Source organism: Tachysurus fulvidraco, chromosome 9 (assembly GCF_022655615.1).
Source record: "Tachysurus fulvidraco isolate hzauxx_2018 chromosome 9, HZAU_PFXX_2.0, whole genome shotgun sequence".
Lineage (NCBI taxonomy): Eukaryota > Metazoa > Chordata > Actinopteri > Siluriformes > Bagridae > Tachysurus > Tachysurus fulvidraco.
Window position 1 is genome coordinate 26,622,820 of NC_062526.1, and position 24,099 is coordinate 26,646,918.

Consider the following 24,099-nt stretch of genomic DNA (forward strand, 5'->3'; position numbering starts at 1 on the left):
AATATTATGTAGGTATCGCCGTGTATGACGGGTGGTAGACGCTGAGTTAAAAACTCGTTTTTAGGGGTGAAAGAAAAGAGGAGGATGTTTCTATTCTCTATCGCTCTCGTCTCTCCTAATCTCTCTCTCTCTTCATCTCTCTCTTCTATATCCTCTCGCTGTTGTCTCCTCTATGTCTCTCTCTCTCTTTCTATCTCTCTCTCTCTATCTCTCTCTCTCTCTATATCTCTCTCTCTCTACTTTACCCTTCTGTTTCACAATTTCCCTCTATCCCCTCTCCCCCATACAGGTTTAAACCCACAGTTACAGTCCTTACCTAATACCCTTCCTTTAAAATCTCCCCCTCTTTTTCACTTACTCTCTCTCCCCTCTCTCTCTCTCGTCTCTCCCCTCCCCAAATCGTCGCCGCTCCTCTCTCACTCCTCTCTCCCGTGCAATCTCCCCGTAGACAGGTTACCCCAGGAAACACGTACCCTAAAGTAAGAACGGTCTCCTGCCCTCCCGCCCTCCCTCCACATCCCTCGCTCGTCGTCCACAGAGCTCTGCATACAGTTAAGGCTACAGGGACACCCTGAGGTCAGTAATAACTACGAAACACGGACTATAAACAGTAAGGACAATAATGGTAGGCAACATAAGCACCGGGATTATTATTAGTATATTACTGTACTGTGATCTATATGACACACCCGATATCGGTCATTACACGCTGCGACGCGACACCGTCTGTAACAGTCCTCACGTAAGTCGTATTATATTGTGTCATCATCAGTTGGCTGGTCGCCACGCGCACGTTTTGTTTTACGTCTAACACGCGGCGTATCGACGCAGGTCGGTACGGTATGTGCTATAGCAAACGGCTCACGCTACAAGGGACTCGTGCTGCAGCGTGATATTGCATAGTGAATTAGAGCGTTCAATGAAGGTGATAGCTATGTAGGAGATGTTTATTATTATTGTATTTTGATATTACTCGTTTGACTGTTGGAACTTGATTATAAAAACTAATTTTGAATGTGAGTTTAATTATAATATATTGTTATGATTGTCGTCTTGACTTCAGTTGTTTTGTATATATAATAATAATAATAATAATAATATAATAATAATAATAATAAATAATCATAATAATAAACAGTTCAGTCTTCTTTTATCCCTCCATTTCTCTCTCTCTCGGCAGGTTTGTTTTTAAACTCCGCCCCTTATGCTATCACCGCCACCTTACTAGCTGAACGCCGGTCATAGCAAATGAGCTCATGAAATTCCTACACGCACGGGCGCGTTGCCCTGGCGCTCGAGCTGTGAGGGATTCACGCTTCTTCTCCGGTGAGCGACGTGACACACCGGGTCATCAACAAATCTCTACAAACTTAGGAGGGAAAGAAAGTTAATTATGAACAATTAAATAGAAACAGAGATCATTGAAAGCTATATTTAAATAGAGCATGACAACAGTTTCTTCCATGGATCTAGTGGGGTGTTTATACAGCGCGAGTAAGTGTTGTGATTTAACTCTGTCTTTCTTTAACATCTGTCTATTATTATTATTATTATTATTATTATTATTATTATTATTATTATTATTATTATTATTATTACTCAACTGGATATAAACTTGTATTGTGAGCGATATTCGTTTGCTAATCTATGTTCATATGTCTCTCATCTCTAGTGATCTTCTCTGTCTGTATCTCTCTCTTTGTCTGTTCTCTGTCTCTCTCTCTGTCATAGTCTCTATGATCACTCACTGTCTCTCTGTCTCTCTCTCTCTCTCTCTCTCTCTCTCTCTCTCTCTCTCACACTGTGCTCATCCATCTGTATAAATCCACTTCCTGTTAAATGTTAATTACTTTTTTTTGTCAAATTAACAGTGCGTTAACAGAACACACACACACACACACACACACACACACACACACACACACACACACACACACACACACACACACACACACACACACACACACACACACACACACATGGATGGTGTTGCATACAGCAATCACTTTGTTCAGGGCAGAATTGATGGCTGCTGAATGTATGGATGAAATAATTGTTCATATATCAAAATGCTTTTAATCTGACAAGAGATCATATATATCCCCCCCCCACACACACACACACAGAGAAAGAGAGAGAGAGAAAGAAGAGGAGAGGAGATGAGGGAGAGTGAGAGAAGTCAAGAGAGAGAGAGAGAGAGAGAGAGAGAGAGAGAGAGAGAGAGAGAATGAAAATGGAAAGTCTCCACCTTTGCTATAATCATATATCTTTTCTGGTTGTATACAAAGCTGAAGTTTCTCTTCATTGGTCTCGACTCCAGACGTCTTTAACTCCTCTGCAGTGTTTCGTTCTGCGATATAGAGATTCGAAGATAACAGAGTACCTTAAGCCAGAGAAGCTTATAGCTACCGTTTAGTTGCATTTGCACACCTTCCTTAAAACTTCTTTGAAACTTCAGACGTTCTGAAATCCACAGAATAGTAGACATTAAAATAGATGACTTTTTTTGGCAAAATATCTTTGGAATTTTTGGGCCCATAACCAACAACAAACTAATAATATTACAATACTTACCTTTAATGTGTCGCTTTTCATCACCTGGGAATGTGAATACGAGTACGTGTCCAACAGTCCGACCGACCGGGACGGGATTAGATTTTTTCACTTATAGGTACAGTATATTCAGCCTTCTAAAGGAAAAGCCCATGATTACAGTAGGTAATCTAGAGCTCTGAACGTGTGGAGATGGACTTGGGCCAATGGATATAGCAATGCTCTTAGCATTGTAGCAGTAGTGGCTCAACTGGGGCAAGTGGAGGTTCAACTGGGGCAGTGGAGGTTCAACTGGGCAGTGGTGGTTGGTTTCGTTCAACTGGAAGGCAGTGGTGGTTCAACTGGTACGGCTCTGGGTGGTGATCGTGAGGACGTGTACAGAAGGCCCAGCACAGCCTCCCTGCTCCACGGGGAGTGCTGAAAACTATCATAGCTGCCCCTGCAGTCTGACCCTACTCCTTTCAGTTGAGCAGGTGAAGAAAGAATTCCACTGTGCTGTAAGTAGACAGTCATGTGGTGATAATATAGGCCTCTGTGCCCACGTCTATTCAGACGTTAGCTATGAGAGATAACGAGTTGTAACTCTGTAGCTTGCTCTAGTGTTGTTTGCGTACGCTTGTTGGACAAAATCCAACTGGTTAAGGCTCTGGGTTATGGATTGGAAGAAGGGTCAGTGGGGTTTCAAGCCGCAGCACTGCCAAGGCCTCTAATACCGCTGACGGACCAGCTGATCATGGCTGACCCTGTCGTTTCGTGGAAAGTCTAGCTATTCAGAACTCAAAACAATAATCGCGAAAGTAAGTATATGGAATAGTATTTTGTATTTTTCTTGCAACACGATCAACTCATCTTTATCTATGTGTTGCCCAAGGACTCTCCTGGTCACGATTAGATTCTAGACTCGACCCTATAAAGGTATGTGAGATGTTCAGTAGGCGAGGATAGTGAGGAAAGTCTGGGTAAGACCGTACAGGTGGGTGAGTATGCAAGAGCCTTCTGAACCCGTTCCAGTCTTATCAGAGAAAAGGGGATGGCAATTTGGAAAGTGGAACTAGCAAACACGCAGTTACACCGCAGACGCATACAACATCGCACTACGGTTTACACAAGACTCGAGCGACGAACAAAGCGAGGAACGAGGAAAGAGTCGAGAAACGCGACGTAGATTATAAAGTCGTCGTTGGAGCGTCAGAGCGCGACCGATAAGGTTCTAGACGCACACAAAATAACACCATAGTGTGACTTATCTGCTAAAGGAAGGATGGTGAAGAGACGCGGATGGGACGACTGATTGTCATCAACCTCGAACACAAAGGTAAACGTCAATCAGTGAGGGTCTGATGGTAGCTAGATGAGGCGTGGACCTCACGCTGTGAGTGACGAAAACAAATCTGTGACACCATTCCTCTTATTTTCAACATTTTGTAGAACGCAGACGTGCGCTAAGTGTGTCGTTAGGTGGTCGAGGTGGTACTAAAACACAGGGAGTTTTGTTAATGGTTTGTTACTTCTAACTCAAAGAGTAGAACTGCTAGGCTAGGAACCGATGAAGAAGGAAAGGAAACATATCATTCTATTGTGGGAGATTTACAACAACACGTGAAATGAAACCATGGAGTGAGTGATTGATTGCATGCGGTAAAATTATAGATGTGTGTGTGTGTATGATATGTGTGTGTGTGTGGTGTGTTGTGGTGGATTGTGTGTGTGCTGATGTGTGTGTGTGTGTGCTGTGTGTCCTTGTGTGTGCTGTGTGTTCGAGTGTTTCGCAGGCAGAAGTGGTGAAAGAGGACGTAGGGATTTGCCGTCCAGGTCAGTCAGGTCTAAATCGGCTAGTTCCCACGGAAAAGCCAAATCAGCTTCAGCCTCATGTTACTGGCGGCTTTCCAGAAGTGTGTGTGTGTGTGTGTGTGTGTGTGTGTGTGTGTTGTAGTGTGTTTGTGGAGTGAGTCGTGTTGTGTGTGTGTGTGTGTAGTTGTGTGTAATGTGTGTGTGTGATTGTGTTTGTTGTGTGAGGACAGATGGGGGTGGTGCGTCCCATCTGGTTCGCATTGCTAATGGACATGTATAATATTAACACGGTATTGTCTGGTAATAGTGTTTTGGTTGTGGTTTGATATGGTGTGTGTTGTGTTGTGGGCTTGTGTGTGTGTGTGTGTGTGTGTGTGTGTACTGTAAACACAAGTGGAATGCAGATATGGGAAAGTGGGAGGTGATTCCTCTGAGAACGAAGCCGCCTAGCCTCTAGCGCAAAGAGGTTCCTGTCATTTTTCTGCATTTGTAGCTGAATTTCCAGCTGACATGACGGAAATGTTTTTTCATGGATTTCCGACGTGCTGCAAAAAACAGTAACAATATTTTTTCCCTCTGCAGCTACCTGGATATGATGCCCATCAGTGGTCACTGCCCCACCTTCATTAAGGCCGAGCCTGCGAGCCCCGCCTCCGTGATGCAGCACAGCCCCGAAGGATCGTCGTCGGACAGCTACGGCTCGCTAACACGGAGTTACCATGGGGCCGTGGCCTCGCCAGGTTCATATCACACCTCAGGGGCAGAGCTTAGGTCCGATTCGGTTCCCGAGCTGCAGATGAAGCATGAGTTTGAAGCGAGTTCGGGGCCCAAGCGCATGTGTTTGGTGTGTGGAGACGTCGCGTCTGGGTTTCATTACGGTGTGGCGTCCTGTGAAGCCTGCAAGGCCTTCTTCAAGCGTACTATTCAAGGTTTGGGTATAAAAATAAAACCTCTAGAGCTGTACTGCAGGATCTGATGTAATTCGTTAACTTAATTCTCTCTCTCTCTCTCTCTCTCTCTCTCTCTCTCTCTCTCGCTCTCTCTCTCTCTCTCTAGGCAGTATTGAATACACGTGTCCGGCGAGCAGTGAGTGTGAGATTACTAAGAGGAGGAGGAAATCCTGCCAGGCCTGTCGCTTCACCAAGTGCATCAAAGTGGGCATGCTGCGAGAGGGTGAGTGTGTGTGTGTGTGTGTGTGTGTGTGTGTGTGTGTGTGTGTGTGTGTGTGTGTACAGTAGAAAAAAGTTAAACCAAGTATTATGACAGTACTTCCCTAGCTACATTTAGGGCCATGCCTCCTACTTTTAGACCACACCTCCGGCATGATAGGATACCCCTACGATGTCTCTGTATTCAGACACCACCTTCTACATATAAGACACGCCTTATACATTTAGACCACACCTCCTACATATAAGACACGCCTCATACATTTAGACCACACCCCCTACATATAAGACACGCCTCATACATTTAGACCACACCTCCTATATGTAGGACACGTCTTATACATTTAGACCACACCTCCTATATGTAGGACACGCCTTATACATTTAGACCACACCTCCTACATATAAGACACGCCTCATACATTTAGACCACACCTCCTATATGTAGGACACGCCTCATACAATTAGACCACACCTCCTATATGTAGGACACGCCTTATACATTTAGACCACACCTCCTACATGAAAGCCACACCCCTTACATGAGGCTGATGCTGTCTGGTCTGCTGAGGAGATAACAAGAGAAAGCTTAAAAATTGAAAAGAAAGACAGACGAGCAGAGAGAACGATAGACAGTGAGCGATAAAAAGAAATTACAACAAAAAGGAATACATACATAGAATAATAGAAACAGACAGAGATAGATAGATAGATAGATAGATAGATAGATAGATAGATAGATAGATAGATAGATAGATAGATAGATAGATAGATAGATAGAAACAGGCAGACAGAGGGAAGGAGAGATAAGAGATATACAGGGGGTGGGGGGGGTGGGGGGGGCTCATAAATGTAAAACCCAAGACACTCATCAAGGTTTAATCGAAGGCGACGCCGCAGATCAATAGTTATAATGCAATCCAATTAATCTCACACCTGATTTTAAACATAATGCAGCTTTAACTGAAGGGGACACACACACACACACACACACACACACACACACACACACACACACACACACACACACACACACACACACACACACACACACACACACACACACACACACACACACATTTGTAATTGCAGATTGTGTTACACTGCATTATTTTGTGTAATGCCCATGATGTGCATTTCTCGATTGATCATGTGATTCCCAGAGTGTGCTAATCGTGTGTGTGCGTGTGTGTGTGCGTGTGTGTGTGCGTGTGTGTGTGTGTGTGTGTGTGTGTATGTGTGTGTGCGTGTGTGTGTTAAGGTGTACGACTAGACAGAGTTCGAGGAGGTCGTCAGAAATACAAACGCACCATAGGCTCCGACAGCAACTCTTACCTCAGCATGCAGTTACCACAGACACTTAAGAGAATACGCACAGGTACCACACACACACACACACACACACACACACACACACACACACACACACACACACACGTTTTCACTATTCTTTCACTACACACCTTCACTGAGACTAAACTGTGTGTGTGATCCTTAGAGTCCTACACTGCTGAGAACAAGGTGGTGTCTCACCTGTTGGGGGCGGAGCCAGAGAAGGTGTATGCCATGCCTGACCCCGCCCTCCCCGATGATGACATCAAAGCTTTGACCACATTGTGTGATCTTGCCGATCGTGAACTAGTGCTGAACATTGGCTGGGCCAAACATCTTCCAGGTACACACACACACACACACACACACACACACACACACACACACACACACACACACACACTAACCCCAAGCCGAACCATCTTTTTTGCTAACCGTGTCGACATGAGCGTTTGTTCTCTATATCTATCTGCTTTATCAGCGATAAGTACATAACATGCACTCACAACAGAAATAACCACACACACACACACACACACACACACACACACACACACACACACACACACACACACACACACACACACACACACACACACACACACACACACTCTAAAGGGGCTGGCACCTGTTTTTATGTTGACACTCACCTATAAAGTAATGCTTACAAAACAAAGTCCCCCAAACCAGGTGTGTGAGTGATCATGCATTTGTGTGTGTATGTGTGTGTGTGTGTGTGTGTGTGTGTGTGTGCACGGTATAGATCAGCAGATTCATTGCGCCCATCATGCTTTGCTTGTTCTTAAAGAAAGGGTTGGAAACTGTAGTCAAAAGTCGATTATCACACACGAGCATCGCATGCTAGCTTAAATCAAAGCACTTTTCATAGCTCAATAACAACATACACTCTCTCTCTCTCTCTCTCTCTCTCTCTCTCTCTCTCTCTCTCTCTCTCTCTCTCTCTTTCTCTCTCTCTCTCTCTCTCTCTCTTTTTTCTTCATCCAGGTTTCTCCAGTCTTTCTCTTCCAGACCAGATGCGTCTCCTGCAGAGCGCATGGATGGAGATCCTGATCCTGCGTGTGGTCTTCCATTCTCTGGACGCTCAGGACAGCCTGGTGTTCGCCGAGGATTACGTGATGGACACAGAGCAGGCGAAAAGAACCGGTCTGCTCGAGCTCCACGTGGCCATACTGCAGCTCGTCAGGAAGTACAGAGCTATGGGCCTGGAGAGGGAGGAGTTCGTCACACTCAAGGCCATCGCACTCGCAAACTCGGGTACGAACATACAGTCCACATCACGGCCAGGAAGTGGGTGAATTCAGCGACGCTTTAGCTACCAATACATTTGATCATATTTGTTAACCAAGATGTTTATTTCTGCATAGACTCTATGCATATCGAGGATGTCGAGGCAGTGCAGAGGCTGCAGGACTGCGTGCACGAAGCTCTACAGGACTACGAACAGCATCGCCATGGTGATGACCCGCGGCGGGCGGGCAAACTGATCATGACCCTCCCGCTGCTGCGGCAGACCTCGGCTAAGGCGGTGCAGTATTTCTGCAGCATCAAGCAGGACGGCCGGATTCCCATGCACAAACTCTTCCTGGAGCTGCTGGAGGCCAACACACAGCCCTCGCCCTGATTGGTCCACGGCTCTGAGGTGACCACGCCCTCTACAGAGCTCATCAAGATATCCGATAAGAACTATGAAGAATGTAACTAAAGGTTAATGGTAGAGTAGAGGAACAAAAAAAAGGGGGAAAGAAGATCGTATAAATGATTGTAATACGTAAAACAATGATTTATTGAAGAAACCGTGTCACAGCTGCGCTAATTTAAGGTGACGTTTTATTTTACTGGTGCTTCATATCTACGAATATAAAGGAGATGGACGGGATGTCGGACTTGCCAAAGAACAGGGAAGTCATCTCTGAAGAGGGACGGACGCTTCGGTGAACAGAAAAGTACAAAAAACATCGAAAATAATCATTGTTCACAATAAAGATGTGTTATTTATAAGAATGTAATAAGTCTCAGCAGGAGAAGGGCAGGCGTGCGTTGCTGCTGCTAATCGTTGTTTATGTTGATGCTTCACGATTGTATTGCTGAAGGTCGATGCTGTTGAGCTCGAATCTCACTACAGTTCAAAGGAAGTGAGGAATTGTAGGATTTCAGGTTTCTTGCAATAATAATAATAATAAAAAAAACTGTAGATTTACATCTCAGATCACATTGAAAAAAAAAAAAACGCTTGAGGTGGTGCTGTGAAGCTCCTGAGATTTGAGGTTGTGACCTTCAACCCACTGAAGGTCGTATTCAGAGTCGACCTTAAAGGTGGGGTCTCCGTTGTTTGAAAGCCAATGTTGACATTTGAAATCACCAAAACAAACACGCCCCTAACCCAAATGGGTCCCACCCCTGTACCGATAGCTCCGCCCACACATACACCAGACAAGTATAACCCAGACAAGTATTATGGCGGAACCTGTTGGCCTCAGTGAGTAATACTATGGTAATACAAATGTGTTTTTGTAGTACTGTGTGTTGTGCCGTGAAAGGTTTAGCTCTGTTTCAGTTCTCTCCAGCGCTGGAAAGCTGATCCTATATTAACACGTCCTACTTCTTGTCCTTATCGTAAGTCTTTCTTCTCTTTCTTTCTTTGTTTTTATCCTCCATGTCGATGTTAAAACCGCTTTCTGCTAACGTCACACATGCGCACAGAACGCTCTCTCCGCCCATATCGACAAGCCCCGCCCCTTTCTGCTCATCGGCTACACGTCTGTTTTGATTTTTGTTTTGTTTGCACTTTTCTGAAGCATTTCTCAAACAACGGAGACCCCACCTTTAAGTCCGAACGTCGCATTGATATTAACGTGGGCAAAGTTTCACCTTATTAGACTGGAGTTAAACAGCGATCTGTCACTTTTCTGGCTGCTTTATCGATTTCACAAATCGTGCAAGTCATTTTTCTTTAGTAATGGTATCCAGGACGTTGTACAGCAATCATGCCTTTAAACACAAGCACGAAGCTAAAATAAAAAAAATAAAATAAAATAAAAAAAATCCAGATTAAAGAAGGAAATAGAAGTTTTTTTGCTTTGTTGTGAAATGAAATTAAAATAATCTTTTCCATTATTCAGTGTGTATAAAATAGCACTCGATCAGAGCATTTTTTTTATATTGTTTTTCATCTCGATGAATCCAAGACGTCCCACAGACTGAAACTGTAAACCTGCTAGACTGCGTGCTTTTGTTGTGAAGATCGGTGACTCCGACTGCGGTGATTTTATGCAGGAAAAACAAAACAAAAGAAACGTTTCCGTGGATATTAAAGAGGCAAGACGACACAAAACTCGACTCTGAATACGGCCCAGACGCCGAAACCTCGACAGGAGGATCTTAGAAAAAGATCGAATGACATGTTGTTTCTTTTCAGTGCTTCTTCATGAAGGGTTTGCAAGAAGAAATCGAACAGAACGATTAACACGTCGTGTTTATAAATTAAGGGATGATTTATAGATTATTAAGGGATAAAAAAAAAATCGAACACCAACCGACTTTTCTTTTGGGACGGAAAGTGTTTCAGAAGCGACGACGAATTTGTCAGTATTTCTTTAAATATTATTGGATAAGTGTCCTGAGAGAAAAAAATGTCTTTTGTAGTTTCACTTGATGCTTTTTTTTTTTTTTTCTTTAACAGCGATGGCTAAATAAATAGATAGATAGATAGATAGATAGATAGATAGATAGATAGATAGATAGATGTGCTGAATGGGGGTGGGTGGGTGGGGGGTGTTGATGAATTCAGTCATCATGCTAATGTTAGCTGTGATTTAACCGGAAATAAAGATCAAATCAAGGCTGACTTTATAAAGTCAACCCTCTCAGGTGTGTTTATACTCTGTGTTTATCTTCTGCTTATTCGTCTCATTCTGATCCTCGTTGCCGAGATTGTCGTTGTTTTTACCTCCATAACATTATCGATTTTCATCGATTTCAAGGTCATATTTTTACACGGACGTGTCCTTTGTGGGGCCTTCGAGACTACGGACGATTTGTGAAGACCAAATCAGATGTATTTGTCAGTCTGGTAGCAGAAACAGAACAGGATTCTAGGAGAGAAAAACGGACCAGAATGTGATCTAAAGGTTTGGCTGAAAATACAGTGGGGAAAAAATAAATAATAAAAATGCTCGTTATGATTTTATTCAGAAATACAGAGAATGAATGTGTGTGTGTGTGTGTGTGTGTGTGTGTGTGTGAGAGAGAGAGAGAGAGAAACACAGAGAGAGAGAGAGAGAGAAACACAGAGAGAGAGAGAAACAGAAACACAGAGAGAGAGAGAAACAGAGAGAGAAACACAGAGAGAGAGAGAGAGAGAAACAGAGAGAGAAACAGAGAGAGAGAGAAACAGAGAGAGAGAGAGAGAAACAGAGAAACACAGAGAGAGAGAGAAACAGAGAGAGAGAGAAACAGAGAGAGAGAGAGAGAGAGAGAGAGACTTTTGACTTTTTCGACACTTTATTTACACAAGTCACATATCATTAAAATTCATGGCGACTTAATAAATAAATTATATATAGATAGATAGATAGATAGATAGATAGATAGATAGATAGATAGATAGATAGATAGATAGATAGATAGATAGATAGATAGATAGATAGATAAAGATGTTAAGATGGCTTCTACATTGATTAAAACATGGGTGATCAGTTGAACTCTGGGGAAAAGTTCAGTTCTCCTTCCTGCACAGAGCACAAAGCATTCTCCCAACACCACACACATTAAAACCATCAACATTGTTTGTACTTTTGTAAAAATTAAAATCAATTAAAATTCTTGATCTTATCGGAGAGAGAGAGAGAGAGAGAGAGAGAGAGAGAGAGAGAGAGAGAGAGAATTAATCATAAAGCACATTATCTCTGCTCTCCAAAACAAATCAGTGTTAAATGTTCAATAGAAACACGATGTTTATGCTTGTACACCATGTCATTGTCATCATGATGGTCAGTGATGACAACAAACACTTAATTGTCTAATCAAATCTTATTTGTCTCACACACACACACACACACACACACACACACACACACACACACACACACACACACACACACACACACACACACACACACCATACAACATGCAGTGAAATGCATTCGTCTGTCCGGTATTCAAGCATGAAAGGAAAAAGGAATGCAATCAGGGATCTAATATATAACCAAAAGGATGTAGATAAATAAAGTATAAACTATATAAAAACTATATGAAATATAAAAATATGAAAATATATGTGAAAAATAATGTATATACATAAATGTGTATGGTTTTAGTGATTGTCCTTAAAGTGTCTGTGTGCAGTATGGTGTGTATAAAGTGTCTGTGTGCAGTATGGTGTGTATAAAGTGTCTGTGTGCAGTATGGTGTGTATAAAGTGTCTGTGTGCAGTATGGTGTGTATAAAGTGTCTGTGTGCAGTATGGTGTGTATAAAGTGTCTGTGTGCAGTATGGTGTGTATAAAGTGTCTGTGTGCAGTATGGTGTGTATAAAGTGTCTGTGTGCAGTATGGTGTGTATAAAGTGTCTGTGTGCAGTATGGTGTGTATAAAGTGTCTGTGTGCAGTATGGTGTGTATAAAGCGTCTGTGTGCAGTATGGTGTGTATAAAGTGTCTGTGTGCAGTATGGTGTGTATAAAGTGTCTGTGTGCAGTATGGTGTGTATAAAGTGTCTGTGTGCAGTATGGTGTGTATAAAGTGTCTGTGTGCAGTATGGTGTGTATAAAGTGTATAAAGTGTATAAAGTGGCACTATGTGCAGTATGGTGTGTATAAAGTGTATAAAGTGTCTGTGTGCAGTATGGTGTGTATAAAGTGTCTGTGTGCAGTATGGTGTGTATAAAGTGTATAAAGTGTATAAAGTGGCACTATGTGCAGTATGGTGTGTATAAAGTGTATAAAGTGTCTGTGTGCAGTATGGTGTGTATAAAGTGTCTGTGTGCAGTATGGTGTGTATAAAGTGTCTGTGTGCAGTATGGTGTGTATAAAGTGTCTGTGTGCAGTATGGTGTGTATAAAGTGTCTGTGTGCAGTATGGTGTGTATAAAGTGTCTGTGTGCAGTATGGTGTGTATAAAGTGTATAAAGTGTCTGTGTGCAGTATGGTGTGTATAAAGTGTCTGTGTGCAGTATGGTGTGTATAAAGTGTCTGTGTGCAGTATGGTGTGTATAAAGCGTATAAAGTGTCTGTGTGCAGTATGGTGTGTATAAAGTGTATGCACTGCACACTGTGCTGTGACAGTCCAGGGTTAAAGTGACATCGTGCAAAAAAGGTGTGCAGAAAAACGGTAAAGATGGAGAGAGGTCCAGTACTATATCCTGTGTGTTTCCTGGTTTAAACCCCAAATGGCCTGCGGGAAGGATGGATGGATGGTACAGTACGTTCAGCTGACCGCACCACCCTCTGGAGGCTCGTCTGTCCTGCATGGCGCTGTTCCCGAACCAGGAGGTGACGCCGCCCGTCAGGACGCTCTCAATGGTGCAGGTGTAGAAAGTCTTCAGCATCTCAGGTGGTACAGACGCCGCAGGGCTTCTTCAACAGGGAACGACCTGAAACTACAAACTACTACTCGAGCAATCAGCCACAAGACGACTCGTGTTGCAATGATTTCATTTCCTTTTAAAATCAAAAAAGCAAACAATGATTATTACACAGAATTGTAAGAACAGGTGTTATTAATCTGTTTAATAATTAAACGATCAGTTTGGTTCGGTTCGGTTCGGTTCGGTTCAGTTCGGAGATTTCAGAACATTTCAGAACAATCAAACGGTTGTAAGCTAAAGGATAAAGTAAAGGAAAGGACGGACGAGGATAAAGCACGATGCTCCGATCTCATCGAGACGCACGACTGCAACTTGTCTGTGATCAATAACTCTAATTTACCACTCTGTCAAACTGGGAACTGATCCACAATGAACACGGAGTGTGTTTTTTTTGTTGCTGGTGTAGGAATGCAGATTGAAGGATTCAGCACATAATGAAGTCCCTACCCTAATTGGAGGCAGATGATGCAGTGGTAATTAAATCGAGCTTGTTTGCGATTCGCTTACGTGGTGAAAATGGCGTTATGCAGCATAAACACCGAATAACGAAAACGACGCTTTTAATCCAAAGTGACTTTCGCACCTTTCCTTCTTGTCTGTAGGCCACAGATTTGCTAAGCAGAGCTGCATGCGAGTCAGCAGGTGACTTTACTAGGTGTGTTGTGGGTTAAAATCGGACGTGTGTGTGTGAAGACCGACACGTCTGCAGATCACGCAGAAGCACATTTAATACATGATCTGCAAATTTTTAGCAAAAAGTTGTTTTTCTTTTTAAGTTAGAACTTAAACAGTTTGAAGCTGCACCCCAGTAAAGCTGATAAATACTGAGCATTTAAGGAACTTAACATAGCAATAAAAAACAAAAACCTAACATAATTTGTTGAACATTTTTTGACCCAAGTTCAAAAGTGTTTGTCTTGTTTGTTTTATACATTACTGTGAACCTGCAAACCGATTTGGACTGATCATAAACCTGATGTCACCACTGTGTCTGGCTTAAGGCTTTACCCCTTGCCCTAAATCTGTCTTTTGGTTAAAGCAAGTTTATTCAATTAATTACTTAATTAGTATAAATAGAGGGGGACACGGTGGCTTAGAGGTTAGCACGTTCGCCTCACACCTCCAGGGTTGGGGGTTCGATTCCCGCCTCCACCTTGTGTGTGTGGAGTTTGCATGTTCTCCCCGTGCCTCGGGGGTTTCCTCCGGGTACTCCGGTTTCCTCCCCGGGTCCAAAGACATGCATGGTAGGTTGGTTGGCATCTCTGGAAAAATTATCCGTAGTGTGTGTGTGAGTGAATGAGAGTGTGTGTGTGCCCTGTGATGGGTTGGCACTCCGTCCAGTGTGTATCCTGCCTCGATGCCCGATGGCTCCCTGTGACCCGAGAAGTTCGGATAAGCGGTAGAAGATGAATGAATGAATGAATTATAAATAGAACTGAAGTTCATGGAGCTATTAAAAGTCTGATGATTTCTGTGTCACAGTTCATTAAATTCAGCTTGTGAACTTGCTGTTGTGAAGCTGATGTCAGCTGCTGAGCATCTCTGTGTTTCTGGAGCTCTGTGAAAGCTCAGCATCTCTGAGAGCGAAACCGTAACACAGATGAATAGATTTTAATTCAGATTTCTGATTCTTATCGATGTTTAATTCTAATAGAGATTGATCCTAATTCTATCTGATTGTAATTTGGATTCTTGCTGATTGATTCTGACCGTTCACACTCCAGTACTAAATGTACCAATACTGCCCTCTGCTGGTTATGACACACTGGTGCATGAATATCTAATCAGAAGTCTAATCAAGTCTAATATCTAATATATTTTTTTTAATTATACATACATACATACATACATACATACATATACAATTAAATATACAATAAAAATACAAAAAATAAGACACCACATTCCTTGAAGTGAGCTCACCAAACCAGACAGGACCTGTGTCTCCCTGCTGTAACAGAATAAACAGGACACAAATAACAGATGAAGCTTCCAGCGGCTTGTCTGAGTCTGGTTCCTCTTACGGTTCCTCCATTTTGTCATCTCGGTGACTTCGTGCTCATCACTCTCACCGCTGGATGGTTCATTATCGAAATACTACAAACCCCCGAGGCACGGGGAGAACATGCAAACTCCACACACACAAGGCGGAGGCGGGATTCGAACCCCCGACCCTGGAGGTGTGAGGCGAACGTGCTAACCTCTAAGCCATCGTGCCCCCAGTATAAGCACAAATATCTGTAAAATATTCTGTAGTCATTTGTCATAGACCAATATACAATGAGGAATATACACTAAGTAACATCACGACTAATTCATTCTAAAGTTTTCATTGTTTTATTTATGTTCAGCGGGTAAAATAAGTATCGAACCTGTCACCATTTTTCTCAGTAAATATATTTCTAAAGCTGCTGTTGACATGAAATTTTCACCAGATGTCAGTAACAACCCAAATAATCCAGAGATACAAAGACAACAATACAATTAAGTTCAGAAATTAAGTTATGTGTAATAAAATGGAATAAACACGGCTCCTGTATGGAGAAACTAGTCACATGTATTACTCGGGTATGATTCTGGCCCATTCTTCCACACAAACACTCTTTACATCTTGAAGGTTCCTTGGGCCACTTCTATGAACTCTGAGTTCTAGTTCTTTCCATTTCCAATTCATTTCCATCTTTTTCTATTGGATTCAATCCGGTTATTGGCAAATCTGTTCTACATAGTAGCTTAATTTTCTTTTTCTGGAACCAATTGAGAGGTTTCTTAGTATTGTTGTTGTCAGGGATCAGCGCAGACTTATGGCCATGTGCATTTGTGTTTGTTTGTGTCACGTGATTGCCCCGTCCACGTCTGCTCCTCCCGGTCATCACACCTGTTCCCCATTGTGTGTGATTGTCCCTGTCTGTATATATGTGAGCCGCGTTGCCTTAGGCAGCGTGGCTTCATTAATAATAATGTTAGTTCCCTGTGTAGTGTGGTTTATGTTTGTCTTCCTCATGTATTAAACCCCTTGCATTTGAAGCTATCCTGCGTACGGGTCTGTCTCCATTCCACCTCCGACCGGGTTCTGACAGTTGTCCTGCTGTAATGTCTACCTTGGTTTCTTCTGCATCCTGGTAGATGGCAGCAGATTTTTATCAAGCATGTACATTTTTCCATTTAGTTTGCCAGTGCCGTATCCTGAAAAACAGCCCCACACCATGATGTTCCCACTCCAAACTTCACAGACTACTTTTTCCTTTGGTAAATAATTGTACCTCCTAATTCCAGGTCTTTCTGAAGCTCTCCACGAGTGGTCCTTGGCACTTGGACAACTTTTCTGATAATTCTGTTCACACCTCTGTGAGAAATCTTGTGAGGATCACCTGGTCATGGGCGGTCTATGGAGAGATGAAGCTCTTTTCACTTCCGGATTATGGCCCCATTAATGCTATAATATTAATTTCCACTGACAAGAGGAATTGGGATTGCTTTCTGATTACTGATGGATTTCAGCTGGTGTCTTGGCTTTCCATGTCTTTTTGCATTTCCCTTTCTTTACGTGTTCAGTACTTTTTCTGTGTCATTCCATTTTATTACTCATTACTTAACCCTTATATTTTAAAAACTCAACTCATCTCTTTAGTCAGGCGTACACATAATACATCCCATAATATCATGCACCAGTACATCAGACCTGCACATTTTTATGAACAGCAGATATGTTAATCCCTCTCCACTGCTTCTCTCTTTGTACCCATCCCGAGGCATCCAGACATTATACCAGCTCCCGACGTCCTCTGTGGGACGAAGCCTTTGGACGTCCACTGAGCCGAGGCCGACTCTAAGAATCCTGAGACATCACCAGTTGGACTCTGTGATACTAAGGAGATCAGAAGTCCATGATCCTTACACCAATACAACATTTATCTGACTGTATATTACAATCACACCCCCAGTGTCACCCATATGAGGATGAGGTTCCCCCTTGAGTCCGGTTCCTCTCAAGGTTTCTTCCTTTACCAATTTAAGGCAGTTTTTCCTTGCCACTGCTGCCTGAGTCACCTCAGACTTGCTCATAGGGGGATAAATACATACAGATTGTGAACTATATATATCTAATAATAATCTAGATTTTTTATTCTGTTAATTCTTTTTCTGCTCTATGTTTATGTTCTGTAAAGCTGCTTTGAGACAATGTCTATTGTAAAAAGCGCTATACAAATAAACTTTAATTGAATATTGAATTATATTTTCCTCGGGTCTATCTGACCCTGCTGGAAGTTTTATAAAAGGTTAAAGTGTCATAACTTGGGCTTTCTTCCACATATTTGCCTGAAATTTACCAGGGTTGTTCCAAACATGAACTTTGCAAGTAAAATTAATTTTGTATATTTTCATTGAACTATGTGTTCAGACCAGTATATAATATGCGTTTTGGATCCTCCAGGGTCATTTTCAGTGCAATGAACAGACACAAAAATGCCCACATAAAATGTTCACTAACACACGCACCCAAAACACACACTCACACACACACACACACACACACACACACACACACACACACACACACACACACACACACACACACACACACACACACACAAGCATTGAGCATTGCAATTCATTAGGCCTCCAGACAAAACAAAAGCTACTCATTTGTAAATATTTCACACTTGTGTGTAGCCTATTGTTGGTTGATCAGATGACATCAGGTGGGCAAAATAGATATTACACACAAAATGGTGATCATTGAAGAATTTTTTTTATTTATAAGCATTTAAGTCAATTTGGCCTGGAAAAAAAAACAGGTTTTATTATTTGCTGACATTAAAAATGGTCAAAATCTCCTGCCTTTGAAAAATACCAGCCTGTAATTGTGCAGCAACTTTTGTGCCTCTATAGTGAAAAGAATTCAAAATTTCTGTTTTTTTTAACTAAAAAATGAGGCATTTCTGTATATAAAAAAAGTTTATTGTACCAAATATATATTTTTTGCAAAATATATGTTAATATGTTGTAAACAAGACAGAATAAAAAGGTGAAAAAAATGGCATTCATATATACTTCATTTTTTATAAGCAGTCAAAACAGACAAGATCAAGTTGACTCTGTGCTCCTAATTTGCATAGGAGGAAAATAGGAGAGTTAAATTAATATTCATTTTAAAATGCATTGAAGTAAGTAAGTTCCAGGAAAACATATTAAATATTCACTTTACGCTCAAAACATATCATCAGCCTACGTTCAACTTCCAAAAGCAGATTTCTCTGACACAGTGTGTATGATAGAAGGGGGTTAGAGGGAGAAGAAACAGTTAAAAAAAGGGGCGTTTATAAGCTCTATGTCCTTGTGCTGCTCCTCCCCTCCCTCTCCCTCTCCCTCTCCCTCTCCCTCTCCCTCTCTCTCTCTCTCTCTCTCTCTCTCTCTCATACACACACAGAACCAGGAAGTTCATTTCAACATAAACGAAACTTTGAGTTCAGAAAAATGGCTGAGGCGAGTATTTCAGTAGATCAGCTTTCAGTGGATCAGTTCATCTGTTCAGTGTGTCTGGATCTCCTGAAGGATCCGGTGACTCTCTCCTGTGGTCACAGTTTCTGTAAGGTGTGTATTAATGACTGCTGGGATCAGGAGGATCAGAAGGACGTCTACAGCTGTCCTCAGTGCAGAGACACTTTCACACCAAGGCCTGTTCTACACAGAAACAACATGCTGGCTGAAGTGGTGGAGAAACTGAAGAAGAAGACTGAAGTTCAAGCTGCTTCTCCTGATCACTGTTACACTGGACCTGGAGATGTGGAGTGTGATTTCTGCACCGGGAGAAAACACAAAGCTGTCAAGTCCTGTCTGGTGTGTGTGGCTTCGTTTTGTGAAACTCATCTCAAACCTCATCTTGAAATTCCTGTTTTGAAAAAGCACAAGTTAGTGGAAGCTTCTGGAAATCTACAAGAGAAGATCTGCTCTGAACATGATGAAGTGTTGAAGATCTTCTGTCGTTCTGACCAAAGCTTCATCTGTTATCTGTGTATGACGGATGAACATAAAAGCCACGACACCGTCTCAGTTAAAGCTTACAGAAGTGAGAAAGAGGTGAGAAATACAAGTCTCATCTATTCAGTCAGTTCATACAATTTATATTTCTAATGTAAAGTGGCTGAAGGTTTCCAAGCAGAAGCTACAACTTAGGGTTCATATTAAACTTTCAAGCTTTGGATATATTATTATTAAAAAAGAAAAAAATCGATACATCTTTTGTTGTTAATTGTGATGTAACCCAAAGGAACCCAAGTATATTCATTAAAGACTAAAATATATTTCCGTGTTTAACTATGAACTTTGTAACAGCCAACATCCAGTGTTCTATTTAATAAGGTGCTCCGGTAGAACCCGAGTGAACTTTAACCCTTTCTGTGCAGTTAGTGTTCAAACACTGAGCTCATACACTCTGTATAAACTGCTCGTAAAGTTTATAAACAGTGAAATGTCTTTTATTTTTCCTCAGAATGAGCTACAGGAGGAGCAGCTGAAATTCCAGCAGAGACTCCAGGAGAAGCAGAAGAAGGTGCAGGAGCTGAAACAGGCTGTGAACACTATAAAGGTGAGCAGTGAGCAGAGACAGAGCTGCTCCTAGAAACACACACAACATGGACAACATGGAGACATTTAGAGTCCCAGTAAGAGAGAGAATGAGAGATGAGCTTTAAATGGACCTTCATGTGTTGTGTGTCTCCTAACAGCTCAGTACACAGACAGCAGTGGAGGACAATGAGAGGATCTTTACTGAGCTGATCAGCTTCATGGAGAAAAAGCGCTCGGAGGTGACGGAGATGATCAGAGCTCAGGAGAAGGCTGAACTGAGTCGAGCTGAACGACTCCTGGAGCAACTGGAGCAGGAGATTGATGATCTTCAGAGGAGAGTCACTGAGATGGAGAAGCTTTCACACACACATGATCACATCCATTTCCTCCAGGTAACACACACTGTCTGAAACATACACACACACACACACACACACACACACACACACACACACACACACACACACACACACACACACACACACACACACACACACACAAACATCCATTTCCTCCAGGTAACACACACAGTCTGAAACACACACACACACACACACACACACACACACACACACACACACACACACGCACACGCACACACACACAAACATCCATTTCCTCCAGGTAACACACACTGTCTGAAACATACACACACACACACACACACACACACACACACACACATGATCACATCCATTTCCTCCAGGTAACCCACACTGTCTGAAACATACAGTACACAGACAAACACACATGCACACACACACACACACACACACACACACACACACACACACACACACACACACACACACACACACACACACACACACACACACCTGTATATATAATGTGTATATTTCTCCACCTTTCTCCTTCTCTATGTTGTTCTTCTTTCTCTCTGTAGAGTTTCCAGTCTCTTCGTGTCTCTTCTGGACATGACGACACATCCAGCATCACTGTCAGTCAACATCTCTCATTTGATGGAGTGAAGAAATCTCTCTCTGACCTGAAAAAGAGACTCGTGGAAATCTTCCAGGAGGAATTCATCAACATCCCTGGACGTGGTGAGAGAAATGGTCCTGATAATGTGTTGTCTAAAATAAAACACTGATTAAATATCAGACAGAAATTCTGTCACTTTAAATTGTTTCAGTCTTTTTTACGGCACCTGATTTTTCCATCTCCATTTTGTTTCTGTGTCTCCACAGCTGCAGAACTTCAGATAATTTTACCCTCAGAACCAAAGAGTAGAGATGATTTTCTGCATTGTATGTGTAACACACACACACACACACACACACACACACACACACACACACACACACACACACACACACACACACACACACACACACACACAATCATACACACACACACACGCACACACACAAACATACACACAGACACACACACACACAGACACACACACATACACACACACACACACACACACACACACACACACACAAACATACACACACACACACGCACACACACAAACATAAACACATACGCACACACACAAACATACACACAGACACACAGACACACACACAGACACACACACACACACACACACACACACACACACACACACACACACACACACACACACACACACACACACACACCTTTAAATGAATTAAACCCAACATGTTCACATTGTTCAGTTTGTTTTTCTCTTTTATTTTAGATTTCTGTTCTCTGACTCTGGATCCCAACACGACACATCGTCACCTCATTCTGTCTGAGAAGAACAGAGCAGTGACACTCAGTGAGAGAGAGCAGCAGTACTCTGATCATCCAGAGAGATTTAACTCCAGGTGTCAGGTGTTGTGTAAGGAGAGTGTGTGTGGACGCTGTTACTGGGAGGTGGAGTGGAGCGGTGATGGTGTGTGCATATCAGTCTCATATAAAGACATCAGGAGGAAAGGAAATATTAATGAGTGCTGGTTTGGAGGCAACAAACAGTCCTGGTGTCTGTATTGTTCTATTTTTCCTTCTTCTCTGTATTTCTATCACAACAACATTAAGACTGATCTCAGAGTTCCATCATCCCCCAGAATAGGAGTGTATGTGGATCACAGTGCAGGAACTCTGTCCTTCTACAGCGTCTCTGACACCATGAAGCTCCTCCACAGAGTCCACACCACATTCACTCAGCCTCTATACGCTGGGTTCGGGCTCTACTCTTATGGAACATCTGTAAAATTCTGTGATCCAAAATAAAATATTAGCAATATGACTTATTTTTTTATTTTTAAAATGACCAATTCTTTTTTTTTAGGTTAAGCTTAATTGAAATAAACATCTGTATATGTAAAATACAACAGAATTAAAAGAATATTGTTTTTAAATCTATGAATTATAGTCACTAGTTGCTATAAGTGCTCGTATGTCATTTTTTTTTTCTTTTACATTTCAAACTCTTTGTTGACACTAAAAAAGTGTAATATCAGAGTTTGAAAATATTAAAATAAATAGAAGTAACGCGTCCTATTTTGTCTTTTTATTACTGTAAGTCACCGGGTTTGCTAATGTTGCTAATACCTGCTGAGGTAAAATTAGCCGTTAGCTTCCGCGCATGCGCAGTCCGTACTGAGTTTGAACCAGAATGGTGGTGTTGCTAGAAACAACGTTAGGTGACATTGTAGTGGATTTATACACAGAGGAAAGACCTAAAGGTACGAAAGTAACCGAAAATATCAGGTTTCAGGTTGGATTTGGCCGAAGATTAAAATGACATAAATACAATATGCATTCACAACAGTATGCAAGCAGCGATCACTGTCTCGCTCGAGAGACAGAGAGAAGGACAGATACAGAGAACGATACAGAGAGAGGGAAACTTCTCTCGGGCTTCAACTTGCACCGAGCAAGCAGCAATTTGATGTGTCTTAATCTTATCTGGATTTGATCTGGATCAAAAAATACACATTTCAGTTATGTAGCCATCATGTTTCATGTTTATTGAACTACGTACAGTAGGTTGTGAGAGTTTGTGTGAGCAAGTCTCTCTCTCTCTCTCTCTCTCTCTCTCTCTCTCTCTCTCTCTCTCTCTCTCTCTCTCTCTCTCTCACACACACACACACACACACACACACACACACACTCACACAGAGATGAGAGTGAGTAGCATGAAGAGTGTGCTGACTCCTGCATGGTGTACAAGTTGTGTTGTGTAAGCCTAGTGAAGTGTGCTTTTGTGGTGGGTCCTGAGAATATTGTCTTTGCCTACAGCACCTACTGTATGTAGTGGGCAGAACTCAACAGTTCAAAAGTTACACCTGTTCTGTCTACAGCAATGGGCCAATATTCTTTTTATCCTTTGCTTGCTAACCAAAATATGTTACTCACATTAAACAATTTAAAGGTCATTTAGTAGTTCAGAAGTCATTTAGTATAGAAGTCATGGGAGGGAGGCATCACTATCACAGGCAGGTAATTCATGATTGCCTGTATGCCCTGCCACATGCGGAAGTTGATGGAATTGCCATCAGTTGCAGCCTCCCTGATGATGTTCCAGTCAGTGCCCTCAAAGCAGTCCTGAAGTGCAGAGGTGGCTCCTGCTTCAGAACCGGTTTAGAGGATCTGATGAGTGGTCTGTATGCTGGAATTAGCATAACAGAGATGTGGTCTGAATAGCTGAGGTAGGGCGGGTGTTCTGCCCAATACGCGCCCGGAATGTTTGTGTAAACAAGATCCAGTGTGTTTTCCTCTGTATTTGCAAAGTCCACATACTGATGTATACAGAATATACGGAGACTTGAGATTTGCATGATTGAAATCTCCGGCGATGATAAACATTATTTTGATAAATGATGCTAAAATTGGGGTGAACATTCTGCAGATTGCTAATCGCCCCATATAGTTCACATAGAGACTCTTTAACATTAGCGCTGGGGGGAATGTACACTACAACAATGAAAACTGTGGTGAATTCCCATAGTAAATAAAATGGCCTGCATCTAACAGTCACAAACTCTATTAATGATGAACAGTAAATAGAAACAAGCACAGAGTTCTTGCACCATTCTGTTTTTATGCAAACACACAAACCACCACCAAGAGCCTTAATGCACAGA

The 24,099-nt window shown here is 42.1% G+C and overlaps 2 protein-coding genes and 1 pseudogene across 2 annotated transcripts; 2 read left to right on the plus strand and 1 right to left on the minus strand.

Annotated features, from left to right (window-relative positions):
• LOC113658642 overlaps positions 1-24,099 on the minus strand; it is a 297,616-nt pseudogene that overhangs the window by 6,064 nt on the left and 267,453 nt on the right.
• Positions 4,818-9,063, plus strand: LOC113658629 (estrogen-related receptor gamma-like). The gene is made up of 6 exons (XM_047818432.1): positions 4,818-5,273; positions 5,401-5,517; positions 6,775-6,891; positions 7,012-7,188; positions 7,851-8,120; positions 8,231-9,063. Exons 1-6 carry the CDS (start codon positions 4,874-4,876, stop codon positions 8,485-8,487), a joined length of 1,338 nt encoding a protein of 445 aa, XP_047674388.1. The 5' UTR covers positions 4,818-4,873; the 3' UTR covers positions 8,488-9,063.
• On the plus strand, positions 18,851-22,259 carry LOC113658594 (tripartite motif-containing protein 16-like). Its single transcript, XM_047818405.1, has 6 exons — positions 18,851-19,525; positions 19,938-20,033; positions 20,173-20,406; positions 20,919-21,078; positions 21,223-21,282; positions 21,708-22,259. The coding sequence occupies exons 1-6, from the start codon at positions 18,923-18,925 to the stop codon at positions 22,241-22,243; spliced, it is 1,689 nt and encodes a 562-aa protein (XP_047674361.1). The 5' UTR covers positions 18,851-18,922; the 3' UTR covers positions 22,244-22,259.

Bases quoted from the DNA above. Each gene is read 5' to 3' on its own strand.
- LOC113658594 (XM_047818405.1), top strand. From the start codon at position 18,923: ATGGCTGAGGCGAGTATTTCAGTAGATCAGCTTTCAGTGGATCAGTTC. The intron at 20,034-20,172 runs GTGAGCAGTGAG...GTCTCCTAACAG, and splicing joins AGGCTGTGAACACTATAAAG to CTCAGTACACAGACAGCAGT. The intron at 20,407-20,918 runs GTAACACACACT...TTCTCTCTGTAG, and splicing joins ATCACATCCATTTCCTCCAG to AGTTTCCAGTCTCTTCGTGT.
- LOC113658629 (XM_047818432.1), top strand. From the start codon at position 4,874: ATGGATTTCCGACGTGCTGCAAAAAACAGTAACAATATTTTTTCCCTC. The intron at 5,274-5,400 runs GTTTGGGTATAA...CTCTCTCTCTAG, and splicing joins CTTCAAGCGTACTATTCAAG to GCAGTATTGAATACACGTGT. The intron at 6,892-7,011 runs GTACCACACACA...TGTGATCCTTAG, and splicing joins ACTTAAGAGAATACGCACAG to AGTCCTACACTGCTGAGAAC.